The sequence below is a fragment of the Argopecten irradians genome, chromosome 13, assembly GCF_041381155.1.
Source record: "Argopecten irradians isolate NY chromosome 13, Ai_NY, whole genome shotgun sequence".
Lineage (NCBI taxonomy): Eukaryota > Metazoa > Mollusca > Bivalvia > Pectinida > Pectinidae > Argopecten > Argopecten irradians.
The window spans coordinates 30,678,247-30,699,554 of record NC_091146.1 but is presented as its reverse complement, the minus strand read 5'-3'; the positions used below and the strand labels follow the sequence as shown (position 1 = coordinate 30,699,554).

Below are 21,308 nucleotides of genomic sequence, written 5' to 3'. Positions count from 1 at the left end.
TCCTTCTATCTAATTCTGTAATGTTTTAACAAGGCCTTGGTTATTGCCCATACATTTCCACATTCTGTATTTTCATTAAGAAGGGTTTAGGATGGCAACCTGAAGTAGGAAGGCACGGCAATATATACATGTTACTAAATAATTTAACCTTCATCTAGCTTTGTTTTGTCATTCACAGCATGCACTTTTCATTTTCAATATTCATCTTTCCATCATCAGATTCCTTTTCATTAGTTAATAGAAACTCATTATAAGATAAAAGGGGAGGCAATCCTGTTTTTAGAATCTGGAAACCTCTTTATAAGCTAAAAATGCAAGGGAGGTAATAAGGTTTGACAGCAATATTTTTTTACTTAAAAAAATAAACTTAGCAGATTTATTTAGGTCCTTTCCAGTAATGTTAAAGATGTTCTTCTGTAAGTCCTTGTGAAGTCATTCATTGCTAATGAAACGATAAGAAAAGCTAAACTAACAAAATAAGATCACTGTTGTTTATACACATCAGTGAACTACAGTTTCAGTGAAACCTTCCTTAGTGACCACCTCTGTATAAAGACCACTTTCTTAGGGTCCCAAATAGCCATTTATTACAGAATATGACCTGTGTATAAAGACCACCTGGCTATAGAGACCACTTTTCCCTTGGAAGGTCTTTATAGACAGGTTTTACTGTAGATGTATACTTAAAATCAAAACGTTTTTATCATTTTCCCACTCATTATTATACCTCTTAAAGTTTTTTTTTCTTCTTTTTCTTCCCCACATATTAAATGAAAGTCTAAAATAAAAGTTCTTTTTACTTAGATTTTTAATTCATTAGACTCAATTAGGAAAGTCACCTTTCAATTTCATTTATCATTCCATTTTTCATCAAAATTTGATTTTTATTTTGTTGATTTATCTGATGACTGTTTTTTGACAGATTTGAGTGGTGAGATTGCACCAAGCAGTTTTGATGAAAACTGTGAGAACAGTAAGGATTTCTATAACAATATTTAACAATATTCTGTGTGCTGTGATGTTAAAAAACAAATATTCATAGAATTATTTTGTGATTGTGTACCGAGTATGTTCTTCTAACATCTGCGTGTGTTTGTGACATGGTGCTAGGTAGCCTATGCTTATAACAAACTTAAAAAAGACGGAACTAAAAATTCAGCCCAGGGAAATAGTCTGTACTTATCTATAGTATACTGTTTACTGCCTAGCTGACTCTGCCTATTGAGAAGGTTAATCTGCTTAGTCTGTGGCTCTAATAATAGTGACTGTTTTACCTTCAACCTGACTCTGCCTATTTGTAGGCTGAATCTTACTGTAGTCCATATTCTTTTGGTTCCAATAACTAGCTTACCACCTACACAACTCTGACTATTTCTAGGGTAAATCTCACTGTAGTCTGTTGGTTCTGATAACTAGTTTACCACCTACACAACTCTAACTATTTCTAGGGTAAATCTCACTGTAGTCTGTTTGTTCTGATAACTAGTTTACCACCTACACATCTCTAACTATTTCTAGGGTAAATCTCACTGTAGTCTGTTTGTTCTGATAACTAGTTTACCACCTACACAACTCTAACTATTTCTAGGGTAAATCTCACTGTAGTCTGTTTGTTCTGATAACTAGTTTACCACCTACACAACTCTAACTATTTCTAGGGTAAATCTCACTGTAGTCTGTTTGTTCTGATAACTAGTTTACCACCTACACAACTCTAACTATTTCTATGGTAAATCTCACTGTAGTCTGTTTGTTGTGATAACTAGTTTACCACCTACACATCTCTAACTATTTCTAGGGTAAATCTCACTGTAGTCTGTTTGTTCTGATAACTAGTTTACCACCTACACAACTCTAACTATTTCTAGGGTAAATCTCACTGTAGTCTGTTTGTTCTGATAACTAGTTTACCACCTACACATCTCTAACTATTTCTAGGGTAAATCTCACTGTAGTCTGTTTGTTCTGATAACTAGTTTACCACCTACACAACTCTAACTATTTCTAGGGTAAATCTCACTGTAGTCTGTTTGTTCTGATAACTAGTTTACCACCTACACAACTCTAACTATTTCTAGGGTAAATCTCACTGTAGTCTGTTTGTTCTGATAACTAGTTTACCACCTACACAACTCTAACTATTTCTAGGGTAAATCTCACTGTAGTCTGTTTGTTCTGATAACTAGTTTACCACCTACACAACTCTAACTATTTCTAGGGTAAATCTCACTGTAGTCTGTTTGTTCTGATAACTAGTTTACCACCTACACAACTCTGACTATTTCTAGGATAAATCTCACTGTAGTCTGTTTGTTCTGATAACTAGTTTACCACCTACACAACTCTGACTATTTTAGGGTAAATCTTACTGTAGCGACTTGCTATATACAGGGTGTCCCAAAACACATGTCCCGAGTTTGACGCTTTATAAAAAATATTTTGATAGACGGAGGAATTTGATCTATGTACCATTAGAAAGGTAGTGATCTGCTCTGTACAACGATATATAACAATCCAGACAAATATCTTTTTGTTATATTGAAAATCGAGAGAAAGTCATATTTCGCTAATTTTGCGATTTGTTCAGAAAATTTTTCATAACATTTCATTTACTAATTAAAAGTAGGGGATATTCCGACCGCATTGTAGAGTTCAATAACTTTGGCCGGAATCTTCATTTTGCTGGAAAGTCACCAAAATGTGACATCATCGATGATGTCATAATTTCTTTTATGACGTCATCACACATTACGATGTTGTAATTTGTACATTTGTACTCAATTAGGTTAAATTTGGATACATTTTTATTATAGAAAAGCTCTGTGTAAGTTTAGCACAGTTCTAAAAATAAATTCTTTGAAAGCGAGGCTTTGCCAACATAGACATAGCCAGCTGGGAGCTCTTTTTAGGATTCATATAATAATTTTTTTCACATGGAGACCCTTTTTGACAGGAAATTTTATTTTTCTATTTCATAAAAAATTATACTAGATATTAGATACTAGATATACATGTATTAACACCATTTTTACTGACTTTAGCCTTCCTGTGTCCGACTGTTCACTTTAATCAGGCTTATCAGGAAGGACACTTGATATATATTATGTAAACTAATTAATATTGTATCGGTAACCGTACATCAATTGTATCGGTAATCGTACATCATTGTATCGGTAATCCTACATCATTGTATCGGTAATCGTACATCATTGTATCGGTAATCATACATCATTGTATCGTTAATCGTACATCATTGTATCGGTAATCGTACATCATTGTATTGGTAATCGGGGGCCGCGGTGGCCGAGTGGTTAAGATGTCCCGACATATTACCACAAGCCCTCCACCTCTGGGATGCGGGTTCGAATCCCATGTGGGGCAGTTGCCAGGTACTGACCGCTGACCGGTGGTTTTTCTCCGGGTACTCCGGCTTTCCTCCACCAACAAACCTGGCACGTCCTTACATGACCCTGGCTGTTAATAGGACGTAAAACTAAACAAACAAACAAAGTATTGGTAATCGTACATCATTGTATCGGTAATCGTACATCATTGTATCGGTAATCGTACATCATTGTATCGGTAATCGTACATCATTGTATCGGTAATCGTACATCATTGTATCGGTAATCGTACATCATTGTATCGGTAATCGTACATCATTGTATCGGTAATCGTACATCATTGTACAGGTAATCGTACATCATTGTATCGGTAATCGTACATCATTGTATCGGTAATCGTACATCATTGTACAGGTAATCGTACATCATTGTATCGGTAATCGTACATCATTGTATCGGTAATCGTACATCATTGTATCGGTAATCGTACATCATTGTACAGGTAATCGTACATCATTGTATCGGTAATCGTACATCATTGTATCGGTAATCGTACATCATTGTACAGGTAATCGTACATCATTGTATCGGTAATCGTACATCATTGTATCGGTAATCGTACATCATTGTATCGGTAATCGTACATCATTGTATCGGTAATCGTACATCATTGTATCGGTAATCGTACATCATTGTATCGGTAATCGTACATCATTGTATCGGTAATCGTACATCATTGTATCGGTAATCGTACATCATTGTATAGTATTATAGTCATGGAGAGCTTTCTGACCTGGGAAGTTTACACCGATCAATGTAATTTTGTATTTATTGTATTACTGGTACATTTCTGTAGACTGTATGCCCTCGACAGAATCGGCTAGCTAATCCTTTCTTAGCTATTCTTTCATTCCTCAGGATTAACTTTTAACAACTAGGGGAAGAAATCAGCTTTTAATTGATAGCGATTATATATTAAATTGTTATTATCTGTGATTTTCTTTGCTCTATAAATTTTGAGCTTAAATTTTAACATGGAAAACATTGATATGTGAATGTGACTGTGTTTTGTACAATAGTCATATTATGGTTTCAGGTTCATAATATTGTGTTTTCTTATAAAGGCTATAACTCAATACATTAACTCTCATCACGGTGACAATTTATGGTAGTCAATACGTCCACCACAGCAGATGTATCAATTTAATCAATTCTCACAAATGAGCCACTGATTTAAACATTGCGTTAGTTTCAGTAACAGCCTTCCATTGGCACAGTGTTAAGTCTGATTCAAGTGCTAAGGTGTTTCATAATAATTTCATCAGATTAGTTTGAAATATTATTCATAATGTATTATTTATATTTTTTCTCTGTGCTGTAGTTCATAGTTTAATACTGCATGTCTAAATCTTAATGTGGTGAAAGTATATATATATATATATGGATCATTGAATGGTTGTCTTGTAGGCTGATTATTAACAAATTTTATGACACATTACGGTAATTCAGAGATACATGGATAATAAAGGACTTGATTTATACAGAAGCCTCTTTATCATACTTATATCTTTATGTTTCTGAATTTTACATATTTTTTTTTTTCTTTGATTTCTACCAGATGACTTTCCACGTCAGCCATCTTTATTACTAATCGTGAAATGGGGAGGGGAGCTAACTCCTGCAGGAAAAATTCAGGCAGAAGATCTAGGCAAGGCATTCCGGACTCTCTACCCTGGTGGTCAAGGTAACAATATTAATTTACTAATTAGTAGGTATATGTCAGTATACAGTGAATGGGTGGGGTGGGTTGCTGAGCGTCTTCAGGAGTATGTTTTAGCACTATACAGTGGGCGGGAGATTTCCCTATCACAAGGGGATCAAAGCCCAGTTTATTCTCTTAATTCACAGGTATAATCAGATGGTCTTTGAATTAGCACATTTCATATAATGAGATCATAGAAATGCTGGTCAAAATAATTATTGAAAAGAATTTCAAAGCTAATACAAAATTAAGGATTTTAAAAGGAACAAAAGGAATGTTTTTATTTGTCTTATTGTTTGGAAAATCTCCAATAAATTGATGGTGTGAAGAAATTTTCTGCTCTTTTATACTTTTATTTACTGAATCAGATAAAACTTATACTGTTGCTCGTTGCTATTCCACTCTGTCATTAATACAAAATAAAATATAACAGGATTAAGATGTTTTGTTGCTAATCTAATCAATATTTCCACTAACACCTTTACCACAGGTCAGTTTGAGACCCCAGGGCTAGGCTTCCTTCGGCTACACAGTACCTTCAGACATGATCTCAAGATCTACGCTTCTGATGAAGGTCGCGTACAGATGACTGCTGCAGCATTTGCAAAGGTAGGTCAAGGTCATCTAGATTCTTTCCTGTTATGTATGTCAAAGTCATAGAGTTCACTTTGAGTTGAAGAATAATTTTATTTGAGACCAGGTCAAGAAATATCATGGTGTTTAAGATTTTCACCTAAGGAAAATTTGGTGAAGTAGCTTTTGGAAAGGTCAAGATAATTTATTGTGAGAAAATCGAATTATACAATTATTGAATATTTGATGTTGTCAGGGGTTGTTGGCCTTGGAAGGGGAGCTAACTCCAATCCTCGTACAAATGGTGAAGAGTGCTAATACAAATGGTCTCTTGGACAAACAGGGTGAAACCTCCAAGTACCAACACACGTAAGTTTTCTTGGGCCTGTGATAATCATCAGACCTTATGTATTTACAAAACTTGAATATTTTTCAAGGGCCTATAATAATCATCAGACCTTATGTATTTACAAAGCTTGAATGTTTTTCTGGGGCCTGTGATAATCATCAGACCTTATGTATTTACAAAGCTTGAATGTTTTTCTGGGGCCTGTGATAATCATCAGACCTTATGTATTTACAAAGCTTGAATGTTTTTCTGGGGCCTGTGATAATCATCAGACCTTATGTATTTACAAAAGTTGAATGTTTTTCTGGGGCCTGTGATAATCATCAGACCTTATGTATTTACAAAACTTGAATATTTTTCTAGGGCCTGTGATAATCATCAGACCTTATGTATTTACTAAGCTTGAATGTTTAACTGGGGCCTGTGATAATCATCAGACCTTATGTATTTACTAAGCTTGAATGTTTAACTGGGGCCTGTGATAATCATCAGACCTTATGTATTTACTAAGCTTGAATGTTTTTCTGGGGCCTGTGATAATCATCAGACCTTATGTATTTACTAAGCTTGAATGTTTTTCTGGGGCCTGTGATAATCATCAGACCTTATGTATTTACTAAGCTTGAATGTTTTTCTGGGGCCTGTGATAATCATCAGACCTTTTGTATTTACTAAGCTTGAATGTTTTTCTGGGGCCTGTGATAATCATCAGACCTTATGTATTTACTAAGCTTGAATGTTTTTCTGGGGCCTGTGATAATCATCAGACCTTTTGTATTTACAAAGCTTGAATGTTTTTCTGGGGCCTTTGATAATTATCAGACTCTCTGTATTTACAAAAGTTGAAAGTTTTTCTGGGACCTCTGATAATTATCAGATCTTTCATACCAATTAACATACATAAGTTGAACACCCAAAATTTTTATGCTCAGGGCCTTGTGATAAAACTTAAGATTTAAAGAGGAAACGTCATTTTGTTATACTTAACTGTATTTGATAAAATATGTTACTCTCTTTTGTTATGTCTTTCTGTTTTAAATAAATCTGATCTTTAGTGACAGCAAACTCTAACTTCCAAAGTGAATGGGAATAATTCACGTACCACATGATACCTGATAACATTTGTGTGGGACACGTACCACATGATACCTGATAACGTTTGTGCGGGACTAGTAAATTGTAATCTTTCTGCTGAAATGACGTAAGCCTTGGATATAATCTTTAGATGTTATTCCATTACCAATAGAAACAATGGTCCTGCACAAACGTTACGGGGTACCACGTGGTATGTGAACTAGTCTCATTACTAATTGATCTTGAATGTAGAATTTAGGATAGTTATTTTTTTAATTAAAAAGAACATGTTAAATTGAATTTGATTATGAATTAATATGAATATTGTAATACCATAAATTGACCTGTAGCCTTACATCATTTCAGAGTCAAGGAACGACTTATGACCATGTTGAACGTGAACAAGGAATTTGATGAAGCTGATTATCAAAAGGTAACAGAAACCAGTCAGACAAATGTATGGTGGCCAGTTAGGGCCACCTTGCTATCTCATAATCTTGCAACCTCTACCTGCGAGGTTGCGAGACTGGCAATCTCTCGATCTCGCCTCCCGACTTACAAGTCGACATTGCGAGTTAGCCCTAACCGGCCACCATACAAATGACTGCTTAATTCAGATTTATCAGTAGGCGAATCACAGACTGGCCTTATTTAAGAATTGACAACCAAACATTCTATATATGTGTGTTATCTGACCCAAAGGGTCAGGATGACCTATAGTCATCATGCACCGTCCGTCGTCGTCCGCCGTCCGCCGTCCGCCGTGCGCCGTGCCCGTCCGCCGTGCGCCGTGCGTAAACTTTTCATTCAAACAACTTCTTCTCAATAACCGTAAGGCCCAAAGTACTCATATTTGGCCTGTAGCATACTGGGATGAAGGGCTATCAAAGTTGTGAAAATAAATGACCTTGACCTACTTTCAAGGTCACAGGGGTCAAATAGGCTAAAATCTTTGAACGACTTCTTCTAACTAACCAAAAGGTCCAGGGTACTCATATTTGGCCTGTAGCATGCTAGGATGAAGGGCTACAAAAGTTGTGAAAATAAATGACCTTGACCTACTTTCAAGGTCACAGGGGTCAAATAGGCTAAAATCTTTGAACGACTTCTTCTAATTAACCAAAAGGTCCAGGGTTCTCATATTTGGCCTGTAGCATGCTGGGATGAAGGGCTTCAAAAGTTGTGAAAATTAATGACCTTGACGTACTGTCAAGGTCACCAGGGGTCAAATAGGCTAAAATCTTTGAACGACTTCTTCTAACTAACTAAAAGGTCCAGGGTACTCATATTTGGCCTGTAGCATGCTGGGATGAAGGGCTTCAAAAGTTGTGAAAATTAATGACCTTGACGTACTGTCAAGGTCACCAGGGGTCAAATAGGCTAAATTCTTTGAACGATTTTTGTTAACTAACCCAAAAGGTCAAGGGTACTCATATTTAACCTGTAGCATGCTGGGATGAAGGGCTACAAAAGTTGTGAAAATTAATGACCTTGACGTACTGTCAAGGTCACAAGGGGTCAAATAGGCTAAAATCTTTGAACGACTTCTTCTAACTAACCCAAAGGTTCAGGATACTCATATTTGGCCTGTAGCATGCTGGGATGAAGGGCTACCAAAGTTGTGAAAATGAATGACCTTGACCTACTTTCAAGGTGATAGGAGTCAAATAGACTAAAATCTTTGAACGACTTCTTCTAACTAACCAAAAGGTTCAGGATACTCATATTTGGCCTGTAGCATGCTGGGATGAAGGGCTACCAAAGTTGTGAAAATTAAATGACCTTGACGTTCTTTCAAGGTCACAGGGGTCAAATAGGCTAAATTCTTTGAACGATTTTTGTTAACTAACCCAAAAGTCCAGGATACTCATATTTTGCTGGTGGCATGCTGGGATGAAGGGTTACCATAGTTATAAAAATGAATGACCTTGACCTTCTTTCAAGGTCACAGGGGTCAATTAAGCTAAAATCTTTTAATTTTGAACTTCTTCTCAAGTTCTACCAGTGTGATTAAGCTGAAACCTGCATGAAATGATCCTGACATGGTCCCGACCAAGTGTTGTTATATTTTATGTCGATCCAAAATCCAAGATGGCTGCCACAGATGATCCAAGATGGCTGCCACAGATGCCATCTTGAAAACACATTTGAACTTCTTCTCAAGTTCTACCAGTGCAATTTAACTGAAACTTGAAACATGAAATGTGGCCGATATGATCTTGTCAAAGTGTTGTTATATCTCTGGTTGATCCCAGATTGAAGATGGCTACCATGACACCATATCTAATTATTTTCCTATACAGCTATTGCCAAGATAGTCAGATGACCGTTAAGGCCCTTGACAACCAAACATTCTATATATGTGTGTTATCTGTATCGGAAACAAATATGGGCTAACATTTCATGAAATTATTGCACAGATTAGGCCATTGATCAATTTGCAAAAGAACTCGGTTTTCATAGTTTCAGTCTGTATTTGATTTGAGGTAAGTGAATTTGAACCCTTAAAAAGGGGAAGGACGCATATAGGGACACGGATACTTAATGGGTTGAATACAATTTATTTAACTAATCATCAGATCATCTATGTTTGAAATAAACAAGTTTTATCTTTTGTCTCTACAGCTTGCCCCTACACGGACCGATTCCCTGAGTCGAGCTCTGAAATTTATTTCAAACCCGCAGAAAATGTGTCGCAGTATCCATGATATGGTTAAAGAACTTACAGCACAGATACGTCGACTCAAGATGGAGCATCGACATAGAGGTAGGTCAGAGGTTAGGGTACTGAAAAGGTCAGAGGTGAGTTTATAGGTCAGGTCAGAGTACAGGTAAGGTCAGAGGTGAATATAAAGGTGAGGTCAGAGGTGAACATAAAGGTAAGGTGAATCAGACATGATGATAAAGATTAGGATGTTGCTTAGGCTAGATGTTATTCATATAGTGTAAAGGTCATATCAAAGGTCAAAGATTAGGTTAGGTTAAAGGTCAGGGCACAAGTCTTCAAAGGTCAAGTCAGACGTTAAAGTGAAGATCAGGTCAAAACATGAGATCATAGGTCAAAGTTTAGCATGATAAATTAGCTAAAGAATCATCTCATTTTTGTCTGCATCAAGATGGCTGCCATAACCTCGGATTAGCAGAAATCATATTTAGCTAGTATACTTTTAATCATGTAACAATCAAACTGAGCCAGGTGACCAACTCTAATGAATATTAACTATTGTTAGTTGCTATGAATGGAGACAGGCTAATTTCATGTACGTCTATCTTATATCGTATTTCTATTTATAGAACTGAAACTATATAACGGAGAATCGTGGGAACTGTTGATTCGTCGCTGGGCCAAACTGGAGAAGGATTTTAAAATGAAGGACGGTCGATTTGACATCAGTAAAATACCTGATATATATGACTGTATAAAGTACGACCTACAGCACAATCAGACGACGCTCCAGATCAGGAAGGCTGAGGATCTGTTTAAATGTTCACGGGCCATGGCCGATATAGTGATACCACAGGTACGGTGTAAATGTTCACGGGCCATGGCAGATATAGTGATACCACAGGTATGGTGTAAATGTTCTCGGGCCATGGCAGATATAGTGATACCACAGGTACAGTGTAAATGTTCACGGGCCATGGCAGATATAGTGATACCACAGGTATGGTGTAAATGTTCACGGGCCATGGCCGATATAGTGATACCACAGGTATGGTGTAAATGTTCTTGGGCCATGGCAGATATAGTGATACCACAGGTACGGTGTAAATGTTCTCAGGCCATGGCCGATATAGTGATACCACAGGTACGGTGTAAATGTTCTCAGGCCATGGCCGATATAGTGATACCCAGGTACGGTGTAAATGTTCTCTCGGACCATGGCCGATATAGTGATACCACAGGTATGGTGTAAATGTTCTCGGGCCATGGCAGATATAGTGATACCACAGGTACGGTGTAAATGTTCTCGGGCCATGGCCGATATAGTGATACCACAGGTACGGTGTAAATGTTCACGGGCCATGGCCGATATAGTGATACCACAGGTACGGTGTAAATGTTCTCAGGCCATGGCCGATATAAAATGATACCACAGGTACGGTGTAAATGTTCACGGGCCATGGCCGATATAGTGATACCACAGGTACGGTGTAAATGTTCTCAGGCCATGACAGATATAGTGATACCACAGGTAGAGTGTAAATGTTCTCGGGCCATGGCCGATATAGTGATACGACAGGTACGGTGTAAATGTTCACGAGCCATGACAGATATAGTGATACCACAGGTACGGTGTAAATGTTCACGGGCCATGACAGATATAGTGATACCACAGGTACGGTGTAAATGTTCTCAGGCCATGACAGATATAGTGATACCACAGGTACGGTGTAAATGTTCACGGGCCATGACAGATATAGTGATACCACAGGTACGGTGTAAATGTTCACGGGCCATGGCAGATATAGTGATACCACAGGTACGGTGTGTAAAGTGTTCTCAGGCCAAGGCCGATATAGTGATACCACAGGTATGGTGTAAATGTTCACGGGCCATGGCCGATATAGTGATACCACAGGTACGGTGTAAATGTTCACGGGCCATGGCCGATATAGTGATACCACAGGTACGGTGTAAATGTTCTCAGGCCATGGCCGATATAGTGATACCACAGGTACGGTGTAAATGTTCTCAGGCCATGGCCGATAAAATGATACCACAGGTACGGTGTAAATGTTCACGGGCCATGGCCGATATAGTGATACCACAGGTACGGTGTAAATGTTCTCAGGCCATGACCGATATAGTGATAACACAGGTACGGTGTAAATGTTCTCGGACCATGGCCTATATAGTGATTCCACAGATACGGTGTAAATGTTCACGGGCCATGGCCGATATAGTGATACCACAGGTACGGTGTAAATGTTCTCGGGCCATGGCCGATATAGTGATACCACAGATACGGTGTAAATGTTCTCGGGCCATGACCGATATAGTGATACCACAGGTATCGTGTAAATGTTCACGGGCCATGGCCGATATAGTGATACCACAGGTACGGTGTAAATGTTCTCGGGCCATGGCCGATATAGTGATATCACAGGTACGGTGTAAATGTTCTCAGGCCATGGCCGATATAGCGATACCACAGGTACGGTGTAAATGTTCTCAGTATGGTCATGGCCGATATAGTGATACCACAGGTATGGTGTAAATGTTCACGGGCCATGGCCGATATAGTGATACCACAGGTACGGTGTAAATGTTCTCAGGCCATGGCAGATATAGTGATACCACAGGTACGGTGTAAATGTTCTCAGGCCATGGCCGATATAGTGATACCACAGGTATGGTGTAAATGTTCTCGGGCCATGGCAGATATAGTGATACCACAGGTACTGTGTAAATGTTCTCAGGCCATGACAGATATAGTGATACCACAGGTATGGTGTAAATGTTCTCAGGCCATGACAGATATAGTGATACCACAGGTATGGTGTAAATGTTCACGGGCCATGGCCGATATAGTGATACCACAGGTATGGTGTAAATGTTCACGGGCCATGGCCGATATAGTGATACCACAGGTATGGTGTAAATGTTCTCAGGCCATGACAGATATAGTGAGACAGAAAGACAGAAATTATATTAGTATCTCTTTCAAATCTCCCTTACCAGCCACTTTTTACATTCAACAATACAGTAATAGAAATCACACACACAAACACAAACATTTAGGAGTAATTTTAAGTAGCGATGCTAAATGGTCTGAACACATAGATGAAATTATTAAGAAGGTTTCGAAATATATAGCAACACTTCGTAAATTAAAATTTCTACTAAGCAGAAAAAAATTAGAAAAAATGTATCTAACATATATAAGACCTATTTTAGAGTATGCATGTGAAGTTTGGGATAATTGTGGTGTCACAAATTCTAATAATCTTGAAAATTTACAACTTGATGCAGCCCGTATTATTACAGGACTACCAATATATACCAAAACGGAGTTTATTTATAAAGAAATTGGATGGCTTCCATTATCTAAACGGAGAGAGATAAGAAAATTAACCCTCTTTTATAATATTAAACACAACATAGCTCCCTCATATTTATGTAATATAATACCAGAAAACATCGGTGTCCTGACAAACTATGACTTAAGAAATTTCCAGGACGTGAGGCAACATCGTTATAGACTCCAACGCACATTAAACTCCTTCTTTCCTTCAACTTCTTCTCTTTGGAATAATTTAGATATATCTATTAGAAATTCTCCAACTTTAAATACCTTCAAATCAAATTTAAGTAAATCTTTCCTTCCTGAAACCGAATTGTGTTTCCTAAATTTTGGTACTAGACGGCTTAATATTCTCCACTGTAGATTAAGAAATAGAGCAAGTACTTTAAATTACGATCTTTTCAGATCCAATCTTTTGCCTTCAGCACGATGTGAGTGTGGATTCACGTGCGAAGACTCTTATCACTTTTTCCTTACATGCCCAAAATATCACATTATACGACAGACATTATTAAACGATCTTCAATGGTACCCCGGTGACATCACATTAGATACATTACTAAGAGGAGATGCAGATTTAGAAGATGATGCTAACCTTAATATTGCAAAGGCAGTCCAAATGTATATTGATAGTACTGGCAGGTTTTGACATTATGAGCATCCTACCCCATTCCCTATATCTACCCCGTATCTTTGTTGATTAATAGATTACATGTTATACATATGTCAACAGTATAAATTAGTTGTATCTGCTGGCTGGTGTAGTTGAAAGATTTCCAAGGAAAGGAATGGCTTTGAGTGGATCTTCAGTGCAATGTTTTCTATGGAATGTGTATAATAGACAACGTTTTAAGGAAGTAACCGATCGGTGTTTCCCAGCCAGTCAGATAACTATGTATACAATTATCACTTTTACAAATAATTATAACTTAATAAATAACTATTCTCCTCTCCTATACTCCTTCATCTTTCCCTTTTCTCCTTCATTCTTAAAATAGAAAATTTTGATTCATATTATATATATGTATTGTCTTCATTGCTGTCCATTATGTATATATTCATATTATGTATTCGGGAGAGGACGTTACTAAGTTGGCAAAACTTGTGTCCAATTCCTGTTGTAAAAAATTTACGACAATAAAAATATGTTTAAAATCAACAAGATATAGTGATACCACAGGTATGGTGTAAATGTTCTCGGGCCATGACAGATATAGTGATACCACAGGTATGGTGTAAATGTTCTCGGGCCATGACAGATATAGTGATACCACAGGTACGGTGTAAATGTTCACGGGCCATGACAGATATAGTGATACCACAGGTACGGTGTAAATGTTCTCAGGCCATGACAGATATAGTGATACCACAGGTACGGTGTAAATGTTCACGGGCCATGACAGATATAGTGATACCACAGGTACGGTGTAAATGTTCTCGGGCCATGGCCGATATAGTGATTATACCACAGGTACGGTGTAAATGTTCACGGGCCATGGCAGATATAGTGATACCACAGGTACGGTGTAAATGTTCACGGGCCATGACAGATATAGTGATACCACAGGTACGGTGTAAATGTTCACGGGCCATGACAGATATAGTGATACCACAGGTACGGTGTAAATGTTCACGGGCCATGGCAGATATAGTGATACCACAGGTATGGTGTAAATGTTCACGGGCCATGGCCGATATAGTGATTATACCACAGGTACGGTGTAAATGTTCACGGGCCATGGCAGATATAGTGATACCACAGGTATGGTGTAAATGTTCACGGGCCATGGCAGATATAGTGATACCACAGGTACGGTGTAAATGTTCACGGGCCATGGCCGATATAGTGATTATACCACAGGTACGGTGTAAATGTTCACGGGCCATGGCAGATATAGTGATACCACAGGTATGGTGTAAATGTTCACGGGCCATGACAGATATAGTGATACCACAGGTACGGTGTAAATGTTCACGGGCCATGGCCGATATAGTGATACCACAGGTATGGTGTAAATGTTCTCTGGCCATGGCCGATATAGTGATACCACAGGTATGGTGTAAATGTTCACGGACCATGGCAGATATAGTGATACCACAGGTACGGTGTAAATGTTCTCGGGCCATGGCCAATATAGTGATACCACAGGTATGGTGTAAATGTTCACGGGCCATGGCCGATATAGTGATACCACAGGTACGGTGTAAATGTTCTCAGGCCATGGCCAATATAGTGATACCACAGGTAAGGTGTGAATGTTCACGGGCCATGGCAGATATAGTGATACCACAGGTACGGTGTAAATGTTCACGGGCCATGGCCGATATAGTGATACCACAGGTACGGTGTAAATGTTCACGGGCCATGGCAGATATAGTGATACCACAGGTATGGTGTAAATGTTCTCGGGCCATGGCCGATATAGTGATACCACAGGTATGGTGTAAATGTTCTCGGGCCATGGCAGATATAGTGATACCACAGGTATGGTGTAAATGTTCTCGGGCCATGGCCGATATAGTGATACCACAGGTATGGTGTAAATGTTCTCGGGCCATGGCCGATATAGTGATACCACAGGTACGGTGTAAATGTTCTCAGGCCATGACAGATATAGTGATACCACAGGTATGGTGTAAATGTTCTCGGGCCATGACAGATATAGTGATACCACAGGTAGAGTGTAAATGTTCTCGGGCCATGGCCGATATAGTGATACCACAGGTACGGTGTAAATGTTCTCAGGCCATGACAGATATAGTGATACCACAGGTAAGGTGTAAATGTTCACGGGCCATGACCGATATAGTGATACCACAGGTACGGTGTAAATGTTCTCAGGCCATGACAGATATAGTGATACCACAGGTACGGTGTAAATGTTCACGGGCCATGACAGATATAGTGATACCACAGGTACGGTGTAAATGTTCACGGGCCATGGCCGATATAGTGATACCACAGGTACGGTGTAAATGTTCACGGGCCATGGCAGATATAGTGATACCACAGGTATGGTGTAAATGTTCACGGGCCATGGCCGATATAGTGATACCACAGGTATGGTGTAAATGTTCACGGGCCATGGCCGATATAGTGATACCACAGGTATGGTGTAAATGTTCACGGGCCATGGCAGATATAGTGATACCACAGGTACGGTGTAAATGTTCTCAGGCCATGACAGATATAGTGATACCACAGGTATGGTGTAAATGTTCTCAGGCCATGACAGATATAGTGATACCACAGGTATGGTGTAAATGTTCTCGGGCCATGGCAGATATAGTGATACCACAGGTACGGTGTAAATGTTCACGGGCCATGGCAGATATAGTGATACCACAGGTACGGTGTAAATGTTCACGGGCCATGACAGATATAGTGATACCACAGGTACGGACTCATACATTACTGATATATAACATGGATATTTTTGTGAATCTTTAATCTTGTGAATTGCAATTAAGTTCATAAATCTATAAAATATTATATGCGAAGGGAGGGGGGTGAGGGGGGTGGTGGTGGGGGATTTACTGCGATCAAGCGACCTTCAGGTAATTAAAATTATTTCCCTGTCGTGTGAATTGCCATGTTTACTGTATCTATTTTAGCCTTGTCCAGACAAATTCTAGCTATAGACAGAGTCATGTAGGTTATACAGCAGTAACTACCACTATAATAAAACAGTTAAATTTTGCATATTCCGCGAGCGTTTAAAAAAATTGAGAAAATTTTTTAAGTGAAGGTAATGTGAACGATATGACTAAATTGCAGAGAAAATGTTAATGCGTGAAAATGCAAAATTAATGTTGCTGTAAAATAAATTGGTTCAGTTTTAAACAATTGGTGTACAAGTTTGACAGGAATATTATTTCGCCATTGCCTATTTAAGAGTTATCTGCCCTTGTGGTTAGGTATTGATCACGACGTCATTTGTTTGCTAGCGTTATGTGATTTACGTTGTATTTTTCAGACAAAAACGATGTAAGTTTCACTCATAAAATAATGAAGTCATTATCGATACCTCCCTGCAAAGGAGTTAATCTGAAAACAGAATAATAAGAAAGAAACAACACGTATCTGACGCTCAGTCTGTGTACAATGTTAATGTTTCTATTTGACAGGAATACGGTATAACAGTTGGAGAAAAACAACACATTTCACAAAGTTTATGTACGCCACTGATGAGAAAGATCCGAAGCGATTTACAACAATGTGTCTGTCCGTTTGAAGATGAAGAGGGCGAGAGTACACGTCTTAATTCCAAGTAAATGTGATTTGTACAGCGTCATTGTACATAGATATGAAGAAAATCCTCATGCCTTGAATTTGTAATATCATGTCTGAAACTTGAAAGAACATCCCTTTGATATTTTGAGAAAATCCATAACTATGGAACTAAATGATAAAAAATTAAAAGATGCTCCACTGCCAACAAAGCATGACCGATACTCATCATTTGAACAGTAATTGGTGTTTAATCGTGATATATATATATACGGTATATGTCTTAATTAACAAAAAATAATAATATAAATCAATTTATTTGCTTTTGGTGCATGAGCAATCAGTGCTTCATTACATATAGGACATAGTGCCACAGAATTTTATCGGGAGGCAGTTAATTATTTTTAATATTTTTATCTTCAAGTAAAATTAAAAGCTCAAACTTTTCAATAGTGGTAATGGTGTAAAGTAAGTAACTTTTTTAAGTAAAGAAAAATACTAATTTGTCCGCTCCTATTTTCAAAAGAGAAAAAATACCATTTGTCAGCGGTGGAGCATCTTTAACATATTGAGAAAATCCATAATTATGTAGCAAAATAATATGAAATTAATTAACAAATCTCCTGTGTTTATGACAGGTATTCCAACAACGTAGCGTCTCCCGAGAGGTTTGTGAGGACAAGACTATACTTCACCAGTGAGAGTCACATCCACTCACTACTCAACATGCTGCGATACGGAGGACTCTGTGGGGTACACATTGATAGAATCTTAAATAGGTCTGTCATGTGGACGGGGATATCTCAACCTGAATGAAAGATTTTGGCTGATCAACCTGAGGCTAGTCAAGGATTGGCGCCAGAATCTTTCGCGAATGTTGAGATATCCCCATCCACTTGACAGACTCATGGTTGATTAGTTTTCTCCCATATTATAAAGAAAAATTCAAAAAAATAAAGACGTTCTCGAAAGTAGTCTCTACATGTATCGATGACGTCATTGTCAAGCCCATGTGAGCTCTCTTTTCCCTTCCCCGGTAAAAGCCAGCTAGAGTTGTCTTTTCTCTAGCAACTGTGAAAAGTTCAGAAAAATTTATATGACGTCCTCAAAAGTAGTCTCCGCATGTATCTATGACGTCATTGTCAAGCCCATGTGAGCTATCTTTTCCCTACCCTAGTAAAAGACAGAGTTATCTTTTCCCTGTCAAGTATCGGAGAAATCTTTATCTTAGTGACTTTGATCTTATCTGATTGTAGTAGCTGGTCGCTAGCTCCTTACACAACATATAAGAGTCAGCTGACACACAATTTGTAGTAATAAATACAGGTTTGATCACTTTTTAAATTATCAGTAAAAGGGTACACGTATGTCAAGTAAATTTTGTTGAATGGCATCTACCCAATTACCATGAAAACTACATTGTAGATATTTGTATTTATTCTATCAACATCATCTTGACTGTTAATGATATTAGAATCCTACATCTGTCAAGTGGACAGGGATATCTCAACCGAAGTGAAAGATTTTGGTTTGTCAACCCGACAATTGCGAAGGGTTGCCGGCCAGAATCTTTCACAAGGGTTGAGATATCCCTGTCCACCTGACTGGCCCATGAAAGATTCTTCTTCTCTCATACTATTCAGTCAACATGAATGTCACTGTGTGTAAAAATGGTTACAGCACGTATTGATGACATCACTGTCTAGCGCATTTGAGCTGTCTTTTCCCTACCCCGGTAAAAGACAGAGTTGTCTTTCCCTAGCAACTGCAGGATAACCCTGTCAAGTATGGGAGAAAATAGAATCTTAGTTAGGTCTATCAAGTGAGTAGGGATATCTCAACCAAATTGATGGAATTTTGTTGTTCAACCCAATTCTTACCGAACATTTACAATATGCCTGGTAGAACATTGAATGCAAAAACAAATGTACCTATCACATTCGACCCAATAAGTGCCCAGGGCATTTAAAAAATTGGAAAAAATGCAAAGGTGCTAATAAGACAAAATTATTGCAAATATATACAGTTTTGTGTAGTTTTGGTCTATATTTATGCCTGGGAAATTGAAATTGTGGCCTCAAAAAGGGGAAGGGGCGCTTATAGGGACATGGGCTCTTATCGCGTCGAATACAGTACATGTATATCTACTTATTAATATAGTTTGATGTTGCTATCGACAGGTTTTCAGGGTAACAGCTACACTACAAGTTATCTAACCATTCAAATAAAGGGAGATAACAAAATTTTACACATGAACATATGTGAATTGACAGAATAATTTAAACATTATTCCATTTTTTCACAGGAAAACACAGACACACAATGGTCTAAGGCCATGGACTTTGTCAGTGAATTGTCTGAGCTTAACTACATGACGCAGATCGTCATCATGATGTTTGAGGACCCTAGTAAGGTGAGTCATAGAATTATTGTTGATTATAGTGTTGTCACAATGAACTATTGTTAGTCTCCTTCCAATAAAGCTGGAAGGGACCATAGCGTTTCTACCTGTATGTCTGTCTGTCTGTTCACCTGTCTGTCCATCTGTCTGTCTGACTGTCCATCTGTCTGCCTGGAAGTTTGGATTCCATATGATAACTTCAGAAGATATTGCTTTTGATGAAACTTCATACAGTGGTAGTTCATGAGGTAACACAGCTTGGGATTTTATTTAGAGCCAAAAGGTCAAGTGGAAAGGTCACTGTAACTGAAAATAGATTGTTTTGGCAAATGTTGGATTTCATACGACAACTTCAGAACCGATTGATAGATTTAATGAAACTTCAAAAAATGATAGTTTTTGTGGTAACATGGGACTAAATTTGGGGTCAAAAGGTCAAAAGTAAATGTCACTGTAATTAAAATTATATTGTGAAATGTTTCCAGACAATAACTGATGAATAACTGATAAGATTGATGAATTTGTTGAAACTTTATACAATGGTAGCTGATGAGATAACACAGTATGGAATTGAATTTGGAGTCAAAAGGTAAAGTTGCAAGAAATAGGTTGTTTTTGCATACTTACACTTTCTCTGTACTTAAATTACCTGAGTTTTTCAAAGACTCAAAACATAACTTAATCCTCCAACTATATATTTACACAGAAATAAGTTGATGAACACATTTGTAATTTCAGGAAATTTCTTCCGATGAAAGATTCCATGTTGAGCTACACTTCAGTCCAGGTGCTTACACTCATGGGGAAAAGATCCTGGACTTTCCAGTTGGTCGTGGGTACCACACATTGTCTAAAAAGGAAAAGGTATGTGATCTATGCTAATACAATATCAAATATATTACATACAGCAGCTACAGTCGTTGTCTTTGGATTATAAACTTTTTTATAGTAATTTACTATAAAGAAGGGAAATGTCATACTGAAATACACAGAGATCTGGATAAGACAAGGGCCAGTTTTGACAGGTTATATAAACCTACTGTAAATGTAATTCCATCTTTAGCAATTTCATAAAAATCCATTATCGGACAATTAGGTCACTGTACTCAATTATAAATTAGGTTAATTGAAGGAGAGTTCAGTCTTTAGAAAACTAGCTGATTGTGACCCAAATATTGAGGTTAAATATGATGACAAACATAAAAATAGTTTACTGTGGTTTCAGTAACTGTTGTGAGTTAAAGGGTTTAACAGGCACACGATAAGATAGAGAACGAGATACAGACGTTGTGGTAAGATTTCAGGCAGGGGAGGTAACAAGATGAATCAAGAATCCTAGGTCGTATTCGTTCATTCAGAACCGGTTTGACTGTTTGTTAAAGTTATTATTTCAAGTATAAATCATCACTGACCTGCAGTTTTTGATACAGGCCTGTGAGGGTTTTGTTAAGGCCCGTCTGAAAACAATAATCACCAGGTTCGTCTTTAACTCATAAACAAACAATTTGGTCCTACGAGTCAAACCGTATAATCTAAAATTGCCCT

The 21,308-nt window shown here is 37.9% G+C and overlaps 1 protein-coding gene across 1 annotated transcript in view; it reads left to right on the top strand.

Annotated features, from left to right (window-relative positions):
- Positions 1 to 21,308, top strand: part of LOC138306437 (inositol hexakisphosphate and diphosphoinositol-pentakisphosphate kinase 2-like) — a 96,184-nt gene that overhangs the window by 60,844 nt on the left and 14,032 nt on the right. The window contains 11 exon segments of the mRNA XM_069246898.1: positions 923 to 973; positions 4,963 to 5,088; positions 5,597 to 5,715; positions 5,936 to 6,048; positions 7,469 to 7,535; positions 9,728 to 9,869; positions 10,397 to 10,623; positions 17,260 to 17,402; positions 18,001 to 18,115; positions 19,668 to 19,775; positions 20,502 to 20,627. Of these exon segments, the coding sequence (XP_069102999.1) occupies positions 923 to 973; positions 4,963 to 5,088; positions 5,597 to 5,715; positions 5,936 to 6,048; positions 7,469 to 7,535; positions 9,728 to 9,869; positions 10,397 to 10,623; positions 17,260 to 17,402; positions 18,001 to 18,115; positions 19,668 to 19,775; positions 20,502 to 20,627 (1,337 nt within the window).